This window comes from Cololabis saira, chromosome 4 (assembly GCF_033807715.1).
Source record: "Cololabis saira isolate AMF1-May2022 chromosome 4, fColSai1.1, whole genome shotgun sequence".
Lineage (NCBI taxonomy): Eukaryota > Metazoa > Chordata > Actinopteri > Beloniformes > Belonidae > Cololabis > Cololabis saira.
In genome coordinates, this window is record NC_084590.1 from 11,923,603 (window position 1) to 11,937,918 (window position 14,316).

At 42.8% G+C, this 14,316-nt stretch overlaps 1 protein-coding gene across 1 annotated transcript; it reads right to left on the reverse strand.

Annotated features, from left to right (window-relative positions):
• Window positions 1-3,662: 3,662 nt before the first annotated feature.
• On the reverse strand, window positions 3,663-12,987 carry LOC133441508 (uncharacterized). The gene is made up of 4 exons (XM_061718872.1): window positions 12,683-12,987; window positions 10,330-10,648; window positions 7,558-7,760; window positions 3,663-5,496 (listed from the first exon to the last, which is right to left on the reverse strand). The coding sequence occupies exons 2-4, from the start codon at window positions 10,634-10,636 to the stop codon at window positions 5,401-5,403; spliced, it is 606 nt and encodes a 201-aa protein (XP_061574856.1). The 5' UTR covers window positions 10,637-10,648; window positions 12,683-12,987; the 3' UTR covers window positions 3,663-5,400.
• Window positions 12,988-14,316: the final 1,329 nt, after the last annotated feature.

The following is a 14,316-nucleotide window of genomic DNA, read 5'->3' on the forward strand; positions in this document are numbered from 1 at the left end:
GCTGGTCCAGGTCACCAGCGCGCCAAAACAAATCCAAGTCTCTAAAGGAAATCAGAGAGCTGATTAGGCAGCACGAGGCCCCACTGCTCTTTTCCTGAGATTAGGGAAGATTAATTAATTAATGTCCCTTTAAGCTCATTCTGCTCCTTTAATTACAGCCGACCTCTTTATCTGCCGACACACACATCCAGGCCTCGGCTGACTCATTCAAACTTCTCCTCCTCCAGGTCCTCTCTTCTCTCTCTCCTCCTGGGGCCCTTCAGGGGCCCCCCACCCCCCCGGGGCGGTGTAATCCCCCCCAACGCCCCTGCTGTGCGGGTCACTCTCTCTGCCTCCACCCATCAGCAACACACGAGCGGCTGCTGCTGCGACCAATCAGAGGCCAGAGTTTCCTCCGGGGGCCACGTGATTGGTCCGTTCTGCGGTCTGAGAGCGAGCAGCTCCACTGTTGACTCAGTAACAGACGAGTGTGTCTGTGCAGGAGTGTGATCTGGTTTTACTGATACCTGTCCACACCATGGATGCACTTCTCACCACATTCATAAAGATAAGAGCTGATAAACATCCGCTCTGTCTGGGGGACGGCTTGTTTTTGTCCTGTCTACACTTCTACTTGCATTTATATATATATATATATATATATACATACATATATATTTTATATTTATTTATTTATATTTATATATTATTTTTGTTTATTTTATATATATATATATATATAAAATAAATATAATATATTTATATATAATATATACATATAAATAAATAAATATAAAATACATATAAAATAAATAAAAACCCAAGCTTGTTATATGTCACTCGTACCTGATTGACTCAGATATTCGACAATGGGACAGTTTTTCTGTTTATATGTTAAAGGAGCATGAGGCAGGATTGACGCAGGATTTATGATAAAAATGCGTATACGTTTTAAGTTTTCTAGTAATAATGTCAGATGAAGCGTTCCAAACCAAAAAGAATGAGCCCTCTAGCGTATCTCTCCGTTGCCTTGAACAGGCTGTGTGCTGCAAAATGTGCTGCAATTCCGGGCCCGAATTTCCCGCGCTGTCCTCCGGATGTGACGTCAAATGACGCTGCATGTGCGTTCTCGACGGCGCACGAGTAAACATTGGATATGCGTTTGAGTCATGGAGGCAGCTTCAACTTGAATTGGGACTGAAAACAGATGCTGACATGGCTCATTTCCTACTGACCAGGTAAGATAACATTGTAAGTCATATTTAGAGCTTGATTTGAAAATCACATGAGATTACACACGCGCTCCCGTGCCGGCTTCGCTGTTGGCTGCAGGAACCCCGACGGTCGTCGTGGCGCTGAGTCTCATTTCTTATTCTTGCCCCATGCTCATCACTCATCTTCTGCAACCAGTGCATCATCTATATATATATATATATATATATATATATATATATATATATATATATATATATATATATATATATATATATATATATATACGTATCTTCACTAGATGGTTGCAGATCTGACGGAGAGGAGAGAGATGATAAAAAAAAAGGTGAAACTAAACTAAAAACAGAAAATATGTCTTATATTCTAGGTTCTTTAAAGTAGCCACCTTTTGGTTTGATTACTGCTTCACACACTATTGGCATTCTCTTGATGAGTTTCAAGATGATGCACTTGTTGCAGGAGATGTGAACATATAAACAGAAAAACTGTCCTGGGGTCAAATATCTGAGTCAATCAGATACGAGTGACACATAACCCGCTTGGGGTTTTATTCATACTGTACAGCAAACTTCTAATGCGTCGTTTCTAAACACCCCTCCCTGTTGTCATAGTCATCTTTGTACTCTTTGTACTAATATTAATATATTTAGATGCAACCGGCAAGTTCATGTGAATGTCAGGCCTCCTGGTTCCTACAATCACATTTAGTTCATTTTTAATTGTATAATTCCCGAGTAGCGTCTGTCTGCAGCCTACACTTGTAATTTCCGAAATCTAAAATCATCTAAAGGCCCTTTATGCTAAAAGTACTTACAAGTTTGAATATGATGATCCAGTTCAGTCCAGTTAACTGTAATTCGTGCATTTTCCAATTTGTTCACATTGAGCCCAAAATTCGAACTTAATTTAAGGATAAATCATAAAAAAAGCAGCCTCCAACATATTGCATACAATCCTCACTTCCGTCCAATCCTCTGTGACAGGCGACAGTGGAGGATGAAAAGAAACCTGTAAACCAACAGCAGAACAAGACTCAGAACCAGCCGTCTGCCTCCACCAGTCGGGGGTCTGAGGTCACATGAAATCAGAAATCAACCGAACAACTTAAGATGTTCAAGATCTTGAACCTTTTCTTCATTCATACTAAGAATTTCTCTGGATGCAACCTTTGATTTCCAGTACTGGAACCAGCAAATGCAGAAAAAACTACATCTGGACACTGAATAAACATATAATAACCTGAATAAATATTGAAAAACACTGAAAAAACCTACTACCAATCACAGAAATAAGTCACCTGGCTGCAGATTCCTTTCTTTCTTTCATTCTTTGCTACACTGGCTTCCAGTGAGTCAAAGGATAGAGTTTACAATCTTACTGCTGGTCTACAAAGACCTGAATGGTCTTGGACCAAAATACATGCTGGATCTGTTAGTTCCTATGAAGCTCCCAGACCCCTGAGGTTCATCTGGATCTGGTTTGTTGTGGTTCCCAAGAACCAGAACCAAGCAAGGTGAGGCAGCGTTCAGTTATTCTGCTCCTCACCGGTGGAACAAACTTCCTGTAGACCTGAGGTCTGCTCCAACTGTCAGCTCCTTTAAATCAGGCCTAAAAACATTACTGTTCAAGCGTACTCTTAAATTAAATACTTACCTGCTGTACTCTACTGCCCTTATTTTTAACAGCTTGTGCTTTTTATTATTTTACCTCTTTTATTATCATTTTATTTCATTTTATTTGTTATTTACTGTTTAATTGTGTCTTGGTGCTTTTAATGTTGATGTAAAGCACTTTGAATTACCTTGTGTTGAATTGTGCTATACAAATAAACTTGCCTTTTTTCTTTTCTTTCTTTCTTTCTTTCTTTCTTTCTTTCTTTCTTTCTTTCTTTCTTTCTTTCTTTCTTTCTTTCTTTCTTTCTTTCTTTAGGTTAATTAGAGTTATTAAATACAGCCAATGCCAGGCATATTATATTCATATTTATGTTTAATTTATAATAGAGGTAACCAAGGGGCAGGGTTAAATAAGTTTTACTTTTACCTGCTCCTTTTCGGACACTGTTTTTTTTTTTTCCCTGTTTGTATTACGTTTTTGTTGTTGTTGCTTTTTTTCTGTATGTTTTGAATTTGAAATTTGAAAAATGTTATATTTTTTTCCTTATGTGTTCGAAATAAACAATTCAATCAATCAAAAAAAATCTGTGAACAGGTTTGGGGACTGGTACATATTAAACTACTTGTAACTAAAGAGCCGGAGGTTTATTTGAGTGAAGGACTCTCAAATACACCACATAAATCTTAACGTGTCATAAAAGCGCTGCGCTTCTTCCATCGTTGCAACAACATGCTTTTGTTATTACGCCAAACCAAAGAAACAGACAGCCTTTTGTATTTCACTTTCACTCCATCTCGCACAAACCTGCACTAGAAATGACGCACAAAACAAGTGGATATATTTATTCTTATCTTTATTGTACAAAAAAAACGTACAAATTCATGTAGAAATTTACAATACAAAAGGTTGAAAACAGCAAACGAGACCGACGTTGAGTTCTGCTGGTGGAACTGGGAAGTGCGTTGAGACCGCCCGCGGGTTCGGCTGGACCAGTGCAGTAGTAAGTGGGTTAACAGTTGGTTCTCGGCCCGGCAGAGTGACAAAAAAAAACAAATAACAGCTGGAATATGAAGTGAATGAGTGAACCCGAATGTTACAGCAACTCTGCCACCGGGGCGTCACAGGCCCTGTGAGCCGGGTTTCACTTCAGTCCTCCTAAACTCCACTTCAGATATTGCTATGACTCTTTGAGGCCTGATTATTAATTTTCTTTGTGCTTTAAAAAGGTCTGAAAAGAGGATTTGGGTGTTTGCCACCTTCTCTGATGAGCTGCTTCATGGACGCATCACTTTCAGACTGTTGAGGGTGTTTGGAACACTAAAGACAGAAGGATTAAAGTTCCTCATAACGATAAGGCTGCAGCTTTAAAGCACCGAGAAGGTGTCGATCACACCGGGTCACGGACCAGAACCACCAGCTCCCAGTCTGAGAGTGATGCGTCCCCTCCCGCTCTGACAGTTCAAACAGTTAGGACTCAAGTACAGCGGCACTCATAGCTTTGAGTGGGAACCATAAGAAAACAAATAAATACATCTCCATAATTAATAATAAAAAAACAACCTTCAAGGAACAGAAAGAAACAAAAATAAAGCTACAGATACGCTACTTTCCAAAATAAATTACAACCCATTAATATTTTATCTGACACTAGAAACAAGGTCCTTGGGGTCCTTTTACAGGCATCATCCAATACTTCTTAATCAAAAGATCCAAATCATTTGGGTTTTTTTTTTTTTTCAATCATCAAATCCACTGGATTTAAATTCAGACTTGTCGCAGAGGGCCGCTCGGAAATACAGACACTTCTCCCGACAGGAACTTCTCAAAGCGTCGGGTAACTCAGACTGATCTCCCAAAAAGACTATTTACAGACGACCGAGTGGCTCTGCAGGCTCCCGACATGGAGATATCAGGACGATCGGTGCTGGAGCTGGAATCCCAACGCTGCAGGACCCTGAAGGGCCGGCAGCTGATTGTCGTGGTGTCGGAGATGGTTTGGGTCCCGGCGCAGCGCCGAGGCGGGAAGGCACGTTGAATAACAGAATGAAGCGTTTTTGGGATCGGGAGGAAACGTTCGCTGTGAGCTTCGCCCGGTCTTTTTCCCTGCCATGCAACCGCGGCGTCCAGTTTCACAGTTTTACAAGGATTGGAGGGACACGGGGCTGCACAATCAAAGACACGACAGCGAAACCGACACGTCGGACGAGGGGGGGTTGAGTTGAAATTCAAGAGCTGAAGACGCAGCGTCAGTTTGAAATTATGTCTGATATCGCAGACGTCAAGTCTCCCAGGAAACCGCACGCACGCCGCCTCCCACCCGCCGCGTGGAGCGCCGCCCCCCCGAGACCGGACACGGACAAACTCATATTACAGAATCTACAGGGTTGAGACACTCGGTCCATCAGCTGAGTCCGGACCAGCAGACCGACTGATGGACGGACTGTCAGGCGGACAGACGGACAGACGGGGGTCCAGTTTCCACAGGAAGCAGCCGCATCCGGCCAACAGGTGGCGCCGACACGTCCAGGAAGAGTCCAGTGACTAATGGGGTGGGGGTTTGGGGGGGTCGGAGGTCTACGTGAGCCGGTACAGAGCGCTCAGCGCCTGGGTGACGAAGTTCAGGAGTCCCCTGCAGGCGTCTCTCCAGTCCCGCCAGTGGGGGGCGCCGTGCTGCAGGAGAGACAGGAGAGACAGAGACATGAGTGCAAGTGAAGTAAATGCTACAAACTGAGCATTTATTGACACAAAATAACCCTTTAAAACAGCTGATAATGGACTTGGTGTGATTGAATGCTGCTGCTGACGGTTGGAAACATGATGCACAGTTTTAGTCATTGTTGAGTCACCGGGAGCTAAGAAGATGAGCCCTGACGAGAGCGCTGCAGGATGCAGCTGTAAAACCTACAACCCAGATGCAGAAGAAGAAACGGACCGGGTCGGGGGGGTCAAGGGTCAGGAGAACAAGGGGGCGGGGCCTCTCAACCAGAGCCTTGAAGACGACTAGTGAGAATCTCACAAAGGATTTTCAGGTAACATAAACGTCTGAAACATCTGCAGGTCGAGCAGAAAAACCTGCAAGGGAGGGAAAGACTGCCCCCCCCCCCCTCCCTTCATCCGTCACTTCTCATTCAGAGGAGAGCATGACTACTTCACATGCATAACGCAGACGGAGCGGGAGATTTATTTATTGTTTGAAGACGGAGGGGAGGAAGCGCTGAGACATGCAGCACGTGTCCTCGAGCCGACCGGCTGCCGGTTGAGGCGTGCGCCGGAGGTCTGAGCGAGAGCAGCGCTGACGTCATCTTTGTTTACGAGCACGAGGCGGCATGGAGAGGGAGAGAGCTGTAGGGAGGAGTGTGTGTGTGTGTGTGTGTGTGTGTGTGTGTGTGTGTGTGTGTGTGTGTGTGTGAGTGTGTGTGTGTGTGTGTGTGTGTGTGTGTGTGTGTGGTGGGGGATGAGGTTGAGGTGCTGCCAACTCCTCACGCGATCGAGGGCAGGGAGGGAGGGAGGGAGGGGTGTGAGAGGACAAGATAAAGAAATAACAATCAGACAGAAACATTTCCATCTGAAATGTTTCGTTACTGAACCAAGAAGAATAAAGTTACTGAGAATAATAACGAGAGCAGTGAGAGTGATGAAAAGAAAAAAAGCATAGACAAAAAGGACAAGAAAAGATGAATAAATGAAGCATCAAGAAACCGAATTTGATTCATTATTGTGCAGAAAAAGATATGATGGGCGAAGAAAGACAGATTGGTTAGTCTGAGTGCAAGAAAAGAGAAGAAAACAAAAGGAAAGAAGAGAAGAGAAAAGAAAAGAAAAGAAAAGAAAGAAGAAGAAAAGAAGGTAAAAAACTTAAGAGGAACTTAAAAGGAAGAAGGGAGGGCTGACTCTCTGCAGACGTCAATGACGTCAAATCTGCAGCTCGTGAGCGCGTGGACGCGGAGAAATGCCGCGTGAGCGAAGGCGCGAGTCCCTCAGGAAGATATCAAGATACGTTTTTAAAAAGCCAAAAGAACCTTTAATTAATTTTTGAGAATTTCATTAACAGCTGTTTTTTTTTTTTGAGCTGCGTGAGAAACAGCGTCTCGACTGTATAATTATTTACAATTGTATCAAATGTACTTTGATTCCCTCCACACTTTTTACCCCCAACATGCCTGGACATGTCCATCATAACAAGCCATCACCTCGCAATAAAAAAAATAAAAAAGATGATAAAAACATTTAAGAGTGTCCTGTAGGTATGGAGGATACACTAACACAAAAAAGTTATACTAAATAAAGGGTAAGTGCCTAATTACAGAAACCGAAGTGGAAAGCAGGAGAAATAAAAGAAAAAAAAAGAAAAGAAGGCAAAAAACGTAAGAGGAAATTAATAAAAAGAAGGAGGGAGGACTGACTCTCTGCAGATGTCAATGATTGACTCTCACACATGCAATATATTGATCTGCAAGCAAAAAGTGGTCCGATAAGATGGTTTCTAGTGTGTGTGTGTGTGTGTGTGTGTGTGTGTGTGTGTGTGTGTGGTATAATTAACAACTGTTTAATGATAATAAAACACTTTGACTGCTGATCTCTGAGGCGCTGAGGGGTTTTTCTGCAGCTCATTCATCCGACGCATCATTCACAACTTTGAAACCGAGTGTCACGGTTTCAGGTCGCCGTGAAAGTGCTGGTGTGACTTCAAACCCACACACTTTTATCAACTGTTGTGGAGACTGTACTCACCGCTCTGTGGAGGACGGCGGCGTTGAACTCGTCTCCGATCAGCTTGAGCCGCCGCGCCACCCTCCTCAGCTCCATCTCCTGCGCCGCCTCCCCCCGGCCCCCCCCGCGCCCCGAGGCCCGGGGCGAGCGCTCGTTCTGGGGCAGCAGGTCGGGCAGAGGCCCCCCTGGACTCGGGGCACCGCGGAGGTCCTCTCTGTCCGGGTCTGCAGCAGAAAAGAGCAAAACTCAGGTCAGGAGACGAGTTACCGGCAGGGAGGAAATCAATCTCCCTCAGTGGTTCAACATCAGCAGCCCACATCCTCGGAAACCCTCCGTCCTCTCAGGACGATCAAACGGGGAAAAGTGACTCTCAGACCCTCGGACAGCAGGAACTGATGAAACCAGTTCCCTCAGTCTGCAAACAGTGACTTTAAACGTCAGTCTTGACCTTTGACACTGAGGCACACTAGCAGCAGCTCTCACACACACACACACAAATGCACATGCACACACACACACTAGTATTAAGGAGCCTGCCGGACTTCCTCCTGTTGGAATTTGGGAGAGTAATCTTTTAATCTGCTTAAAAGTCTGGTGTGGAGACCTACTGTTATTTGTGGTTTTTGTTGTGTTTACAGACTGCTTTTTTTAATTAACAGATGCATGAATCCTCCGTCTGCAGCTTGCAGAGGGACAAATAGGTCTAAACTTGTTAGAGATATTATTATTATTATTATTATTAAGAGTCTGACCTTCCAGGCTTAAAGATTAGGACGTAGTCTTTATGTTTAGGTTTAATTACTTGCTTATTTCCACCTTTTCTAGGCAAAACGTGTTTCCATGAAGTCTCTCAGGTCTGGTCGCGTGTGATGAGGAGATTTCAGTCACAGTTTCACTACAAGAAGCTCCGGAAGACGTGAAGCTCCGAGCAGCAACACCTCGGCCGCTTTCATGCCCTCCATCGTTTAATTTCACACGCAATCATACCGCGAGATAAAATATTCTCCTTTTTTTTAATTTTAAGATTCAGGTTCTTTGGCAGGGTGCAGTTTTGAGTTTTGAGTAGTAGAAATCCCGCTACTACAATTTTTACTTTGTCCAAGCGAGGCTCATCTTTAAAAACGGAGATGCTGCAACTATAACTCTGGTTGCCACAGAAACGGGAACCCCTGGCAACCACATCATCTGCTGGGAGGATTACAACTGATCCTTTAGAAATACAGGTGCCTCGACAGACAGACAGACAGACAGACAGATAGATGGAGAGGGAGAGACGGAAATGGAGAAAAGAGAGAGCGGCAGGGGGAAAAAAACAAACAGGAAAACCCTGGCTTGTTGCCAAGGTAACTCTGAGACAGCAGTCCTGGAGACGTTTGCATGTGATTGGAGGAGAGAGCAGGGGGTCCGAGATGTGATAGGAAGAACGAGGGGGGAAGAGAGGTGGAGCTTGGGGGCTGAAGATGAGCGTTAGACGGGATGAAAGCCTGAAAAGATGACAGAGGGAGCTGTTGACCAGTCGAACTGAGAGCGGGGAGAGACGGAGGAGTGGAGGAGTGGAGGAGTGGAGGAGTGGAGGAGTGGGCTGGTCGTGGGCTGTGGGGGGAGGGCAATGGAAACCAAAACAAAACAAAATCATTAAAGTAAACTAAAAACCATAGAAAGGAGCTGCATGAATCTCTACTTTACTAAAAACTGACCTATTAAGCGTCACGTTTCTCTAATGCGTAATAAAGCGACAGAAAGCCGATGCTGAGAAACAAACATGCCATCAGCCGCCGGAAGATCGTTTGTTTAGCAACTGCATGAGTAATAAAGATTAACAGCTCCACAGTGGCTGCGTGTTATTGGTAAATATAGTAGCTGACTGGTTATAACTCAAAGATTACAGCACAGGTGTATGTCAGATTAAGTAGGTTTAACTTACTCATTGGATAAACTTTGACTTTGACTGGTGAACTAACTGATAAGACTGATTTATAAATGTTGGACAGAGTAAATGTCTGCAGTCTGACTGGGGCTCACTAAAACTCTGCAGCTGCAGAGGGTGTCTTTACTGCTGCGAGGACAAGTCTGAACATGCCTGTGTGCACAGCTGACCTGCAGCAGAGGGAGGAGGAGGAGGAGGAGGAGCAGGAGGAGGAGGAGGAGGAGGAGGCAGCCCTTTGCATTGCTAAAAAGCCACCAAAAGACCTGTTTTTTTGCACGATTTAGTTCAAAATTGACCCAAAACATTTCTGAGATATGGATTTGCACCATTTAATTCATAAAATTAAGAAACTGAAGCTGATTTACCTGCAACTGATGAGAGAAAAAGGAGGAAATGGAAACTAAACAACTCAAAGAAACTGAAACCAAACTGATGGCACAAGATTACTATTTCCATAAAACTATCAATAACAACCAGCTTCTTTTGAAAAAGTACATTGATTTACAACCAATGATCCCAGCTCATGTCTCATAATCTCCTGCTACATTTCATCTTAAAACCAAACTATTCAGCGAGCTGGAGTCATTACTGCTGTTTTGCTGTTGGACTTATTCATTCGTGCTCATTAGGGATGCGTGCAGACTGGATCCCCCGCAGAGTAAGTGTGACAGGAAGTTGTGTCTTTGAAGTCCTTGTCATGTTTAAGGATCAAAGGCACTTCAACGTAATAACTTTAAATAAAAGAGGAACTAAGCCCGGCAGCTTCTGACGTGACAGCGAGACACAACTCACTTGCTCTCACTATTAATAGAAGAACGCAGTCCCACGCTGAACTGTTTCCTCGCGCTGTGACATCCTGGTCTTACCTGGCTGTCCTCCGGACGGGTCCCTGGGTGCGACCGCCCTCCTGCTGCCTGCTGGTGATGACGCGGGTGACGGGTGATCTCGGCTCCCAGCGTGGGTGTAAGGCAGCGGGTAGATGACCTGCAGGGGGTCCAGGTGGTGGTTCTGCTGCAGATAAGGGAGGCCCGGGCCGGTGGGGGTGATCAGCACGCTGTGCCGGCCGTAAAGAGGGCGAGGCAGGTGGCAGGTGTTGTGCGAAGGAAGAAGGCCATTTCCTCCTCCTCCTCCTCCGCCCTCACCAACCGTCTCGATGGTCTCCGCACGAGCCATCTCAGTAGTAGCCTAAAGCACAGAGAAGCAATAAATGCATAATTATCACATTTATCAACTTAACACTAGGCCTGTGTTGAAAAAAAAAAAACAATTTTCCGATTCTAAATCGATTCTCATATTAATTCCTAAAAATCGATTTGTATGCCTAAAGATCGATTTTTTTTCTTCATTACATTTTCGCCTGGTGAACTTTAATCCCAACAGTCACGTCATTTAATTCACACATGGGCGTGGTTTATCAAACAATGAACATGGCGTCGACACGTAGCTGCAGCGATTGCAGCGACAGGCCTACTACTATTCATATGTTGCATAACTACAGTCATATAATTCAGGCAACAGCTCAAAAAACATTTTCAATAACCCAAAATCAATATCGGATTGAATTAGATTGAATCAAATCCTGATAATCGATTCTGAATCTTAAGAATCGGAATAGAATCGATTCTTGACATTTGAATCGATACCCAGACCTACTTAACACTTATCAAATTGTCCATCCTGCCCATATTTGATTATGGTGACACCATCTAGGATGGCATCTCAATCCACCCTCAAGAAACTGAATACTCTTCACTCCGCCATCTGCTCTGCGACTTATATAACCTGGTAGACTGGACATCCCTCCACACCAGACGGCTCCGTCGCTGGCTCCTGCTCATCTACAAAACCATACTTGGCGTAACACCTCTCTACCTCTCTTCCCTTCTACACCTGTCACACTCTGCCCTCAATCTGGGGTCCAGTAACTTGATTAAACTCTCCATCCCCAAAGCCCATACAGTCTTTGGTCGCAGCGCCTTCCGGTTTGCTGCAGCTAATGACTGGAACACACTACAAAACACTCTCAAACTCTCATATCACAGTATCACAGTCTTCAAACTAAATCTGCAACAAATTACAGTCGACTCTTGCACCTGTTGATCAGGCCGACTTGCCACGTCCCAATGTCTTTATATTTATTGTACATATTTATTGTACTGATTTTATGCAATTTTACATAACGTTGTTTTTCATTTCTAGAACTCCCCTTTCCACTCAAAGTGCTTATGTTCAGGTTGCATTTGTAAATAAGAATTTGTTCTTAAATTACTTGCCTAGGTAAATTACGGAGCCCCTCTGGTGACATTTGAAAAAAATAAAATAATGCGTGATCACGCATTAATAACTCGTGGCCACGAGTTAATATCTCGTGGCCACGAGATGATCAATGCGTGGCCACGAGTTATTAATGCGTGTCCACGCATTATATTATTTTTTTCAAATGTCACCAGAGGGGCTCCGTAGTAAATAAAGGTTAAATTAAAATAAATAAATAAATAAATAAATAAATAAAAGCACAAAAACAAGTGTTTTTGATTGTTGAAAACTAAATAAAAGAAGTAGAATAAACCTACAAACGCGTAGAAAACAGTTTAACTCAACCGAGCTGTTCTCCCGTCGGCCGCTAGGGGGCGGAAGCCCCGCCCACTCCCACACAAGCCCCGCCCACTCCCGCCCAAGCCCCGCACACTCCTACACAAGCCCCGCCCACTCCCGCCGAACACGAGACTTCTGTTTGTAAACAAATCCGCGCGTCTGTGAGCGCGGATTTATTTAAAAAAATTCTAAATAAACATTAATTCATTGTTTTTTTAAGGTTCGTTTATATTTTGAGATTTAAAGAAGGAAAAAAAAAACAAAACATTTTTTGGTTTTGTTTTTAGCAGCGCCCGAAAAAAAATGTAATTTTTACAATTGTATCAAATGAACTTTGTTTCTCTGCACACTTTTTACCCCCAACATGCCTGGACATGTCCATCACAATAAACCATCACCTCCAAATAAAAAAAAAGTAATAATAAAAAGATAATAAGAACATTTAAGAGTGTCCTGTAGGTATGAAGGATACACTAACACACAAAAAAGTAATATTAAATAAAAAAGTAAGCGCTAAAATGACAGAAGCCGAAGTGGAAAGCAGGAGAAATAGTAGTTATTCAGCCGGAGTTGTCGGTGCGATTCTCGCCCACAGCTGGGCAGATGATGCAACATGCCGCTTACTTGTATTATTCTGTCCGTGATGTCTGCAGGTCCGGGGCCCAGGGTGGCAGGGGGACATCAGAGAACATGAAATGCCCAAAAAAGAAAATACAAAATAAAAAATAAAAAATAAAGGAGGATGAGATGAAGAACCGGAGACGGATGATGTAAATACTTAAATCCGCGGGAGATGTCACTCCATGTCCAGAGTTTAAGGTGAACTGTCTTGATCAAACTTGGTGAACAAATCAAAGCGTAAATATCCGCTGAGATGTGGAGATAACGGCGCTGAGAGATGTCTGAGCTTCACTCCGGAGTCTGTGCGAGTGTTGTTGCTGCTGCGCGCTTTTATCTGTGTCAAACTAATGGCGTAAACATCCGGGTTCACGTTTCAAAATAAAAGCCCATGAGACTTAACAGAACAGAATAGAGTAGAATAGATTGATTGGCCAAGTATGTACGGAAGAGTATTAGGGCCATGAAGTAGAAAAAATATTTGAGAGGGGAAGATTTTTTTTATTGTGCACTTCGAGAAAAAAGTCGAAATGTCGAAATTAATGTTGAAATACAATTTCAAGAATAAAGTCAAAATTTTGACTTTTTTCTCAACATTTCGACTTTTTTCTTGAAATTGTACTTCAACATTAATCTCGACATTTCGACTTTTTTCTCAACATTTCGACTTTTTTCTCAACATTTCGACTTTTTTCTCAACATTTCGACTATTTTCTCGAAATTGTACTTCAACTTTATTCTCAACATTTCGACTTTCCTCTGAATAATAATTTGAATGCTATTCAGCTGCCTTCATCCCCTGACTTTTTTCAACAGCAGTAGCATCAATCAAAAAGATTAAAGATGTTTTTGCCAACTTTCTTCAACATTGAGATTTTTTTTTTCTGTGTTTCGAAGAGAAGTCTCGCAGGACGAGATACGTTATAAGAATTATGCTTATTTGAAAAAGACACCATGGTTTTTGAAAGATATATTGTTATAGCACATGATTGTGGTTGTTATTATTATCATTATCATTATTATTATTATTATTATTATTATTATTATTATTATTATTATTATTATTGCACAGTGATTGATTACCCCGAGACTCTATGAGTGATGAGAGTTCATCAGAGCAACAGCTTGGGGGAAGAAACTGATCAACTGATCATTAGATCAAACTAATACAAAAAAAAGGTTACCGGTAATTGTAAGAGACATTTGTGTTGGGTTTGAATGATTTATGTTTAGATATGTTTTGTTTTGGGTTAGCCTCCTACCACTTGGGGGAGTGGGGGCACTCTCCATTTTTTTGAAGGTCAAAGGTTATATACTGTAATTAAGGTGATCAATGAACTCAGGTGTTGCTGACCAGGAAGCAAACAGTTTTTTGACCGTGTGGTATTGTAAATGAAGAGGAAAGATTTGTATGTTTTTTGGAGTAAATAATTGCAACGCAGGACTGGACGGTATGGACACCTTTTATTAAACTGTAAACAAAGTTACTCAAAGTAAACAGTTTTGGACATTTGCATTTATTGCACGCGTCACAACAAGTAAAACTGGCAACCGGTGGTGACTTTTTTTGTTGGTATGCTAAAGGGACGCTACATTAACAAAATGCTAAATGACAGTAATGTCTTAATATTACGTGTTGA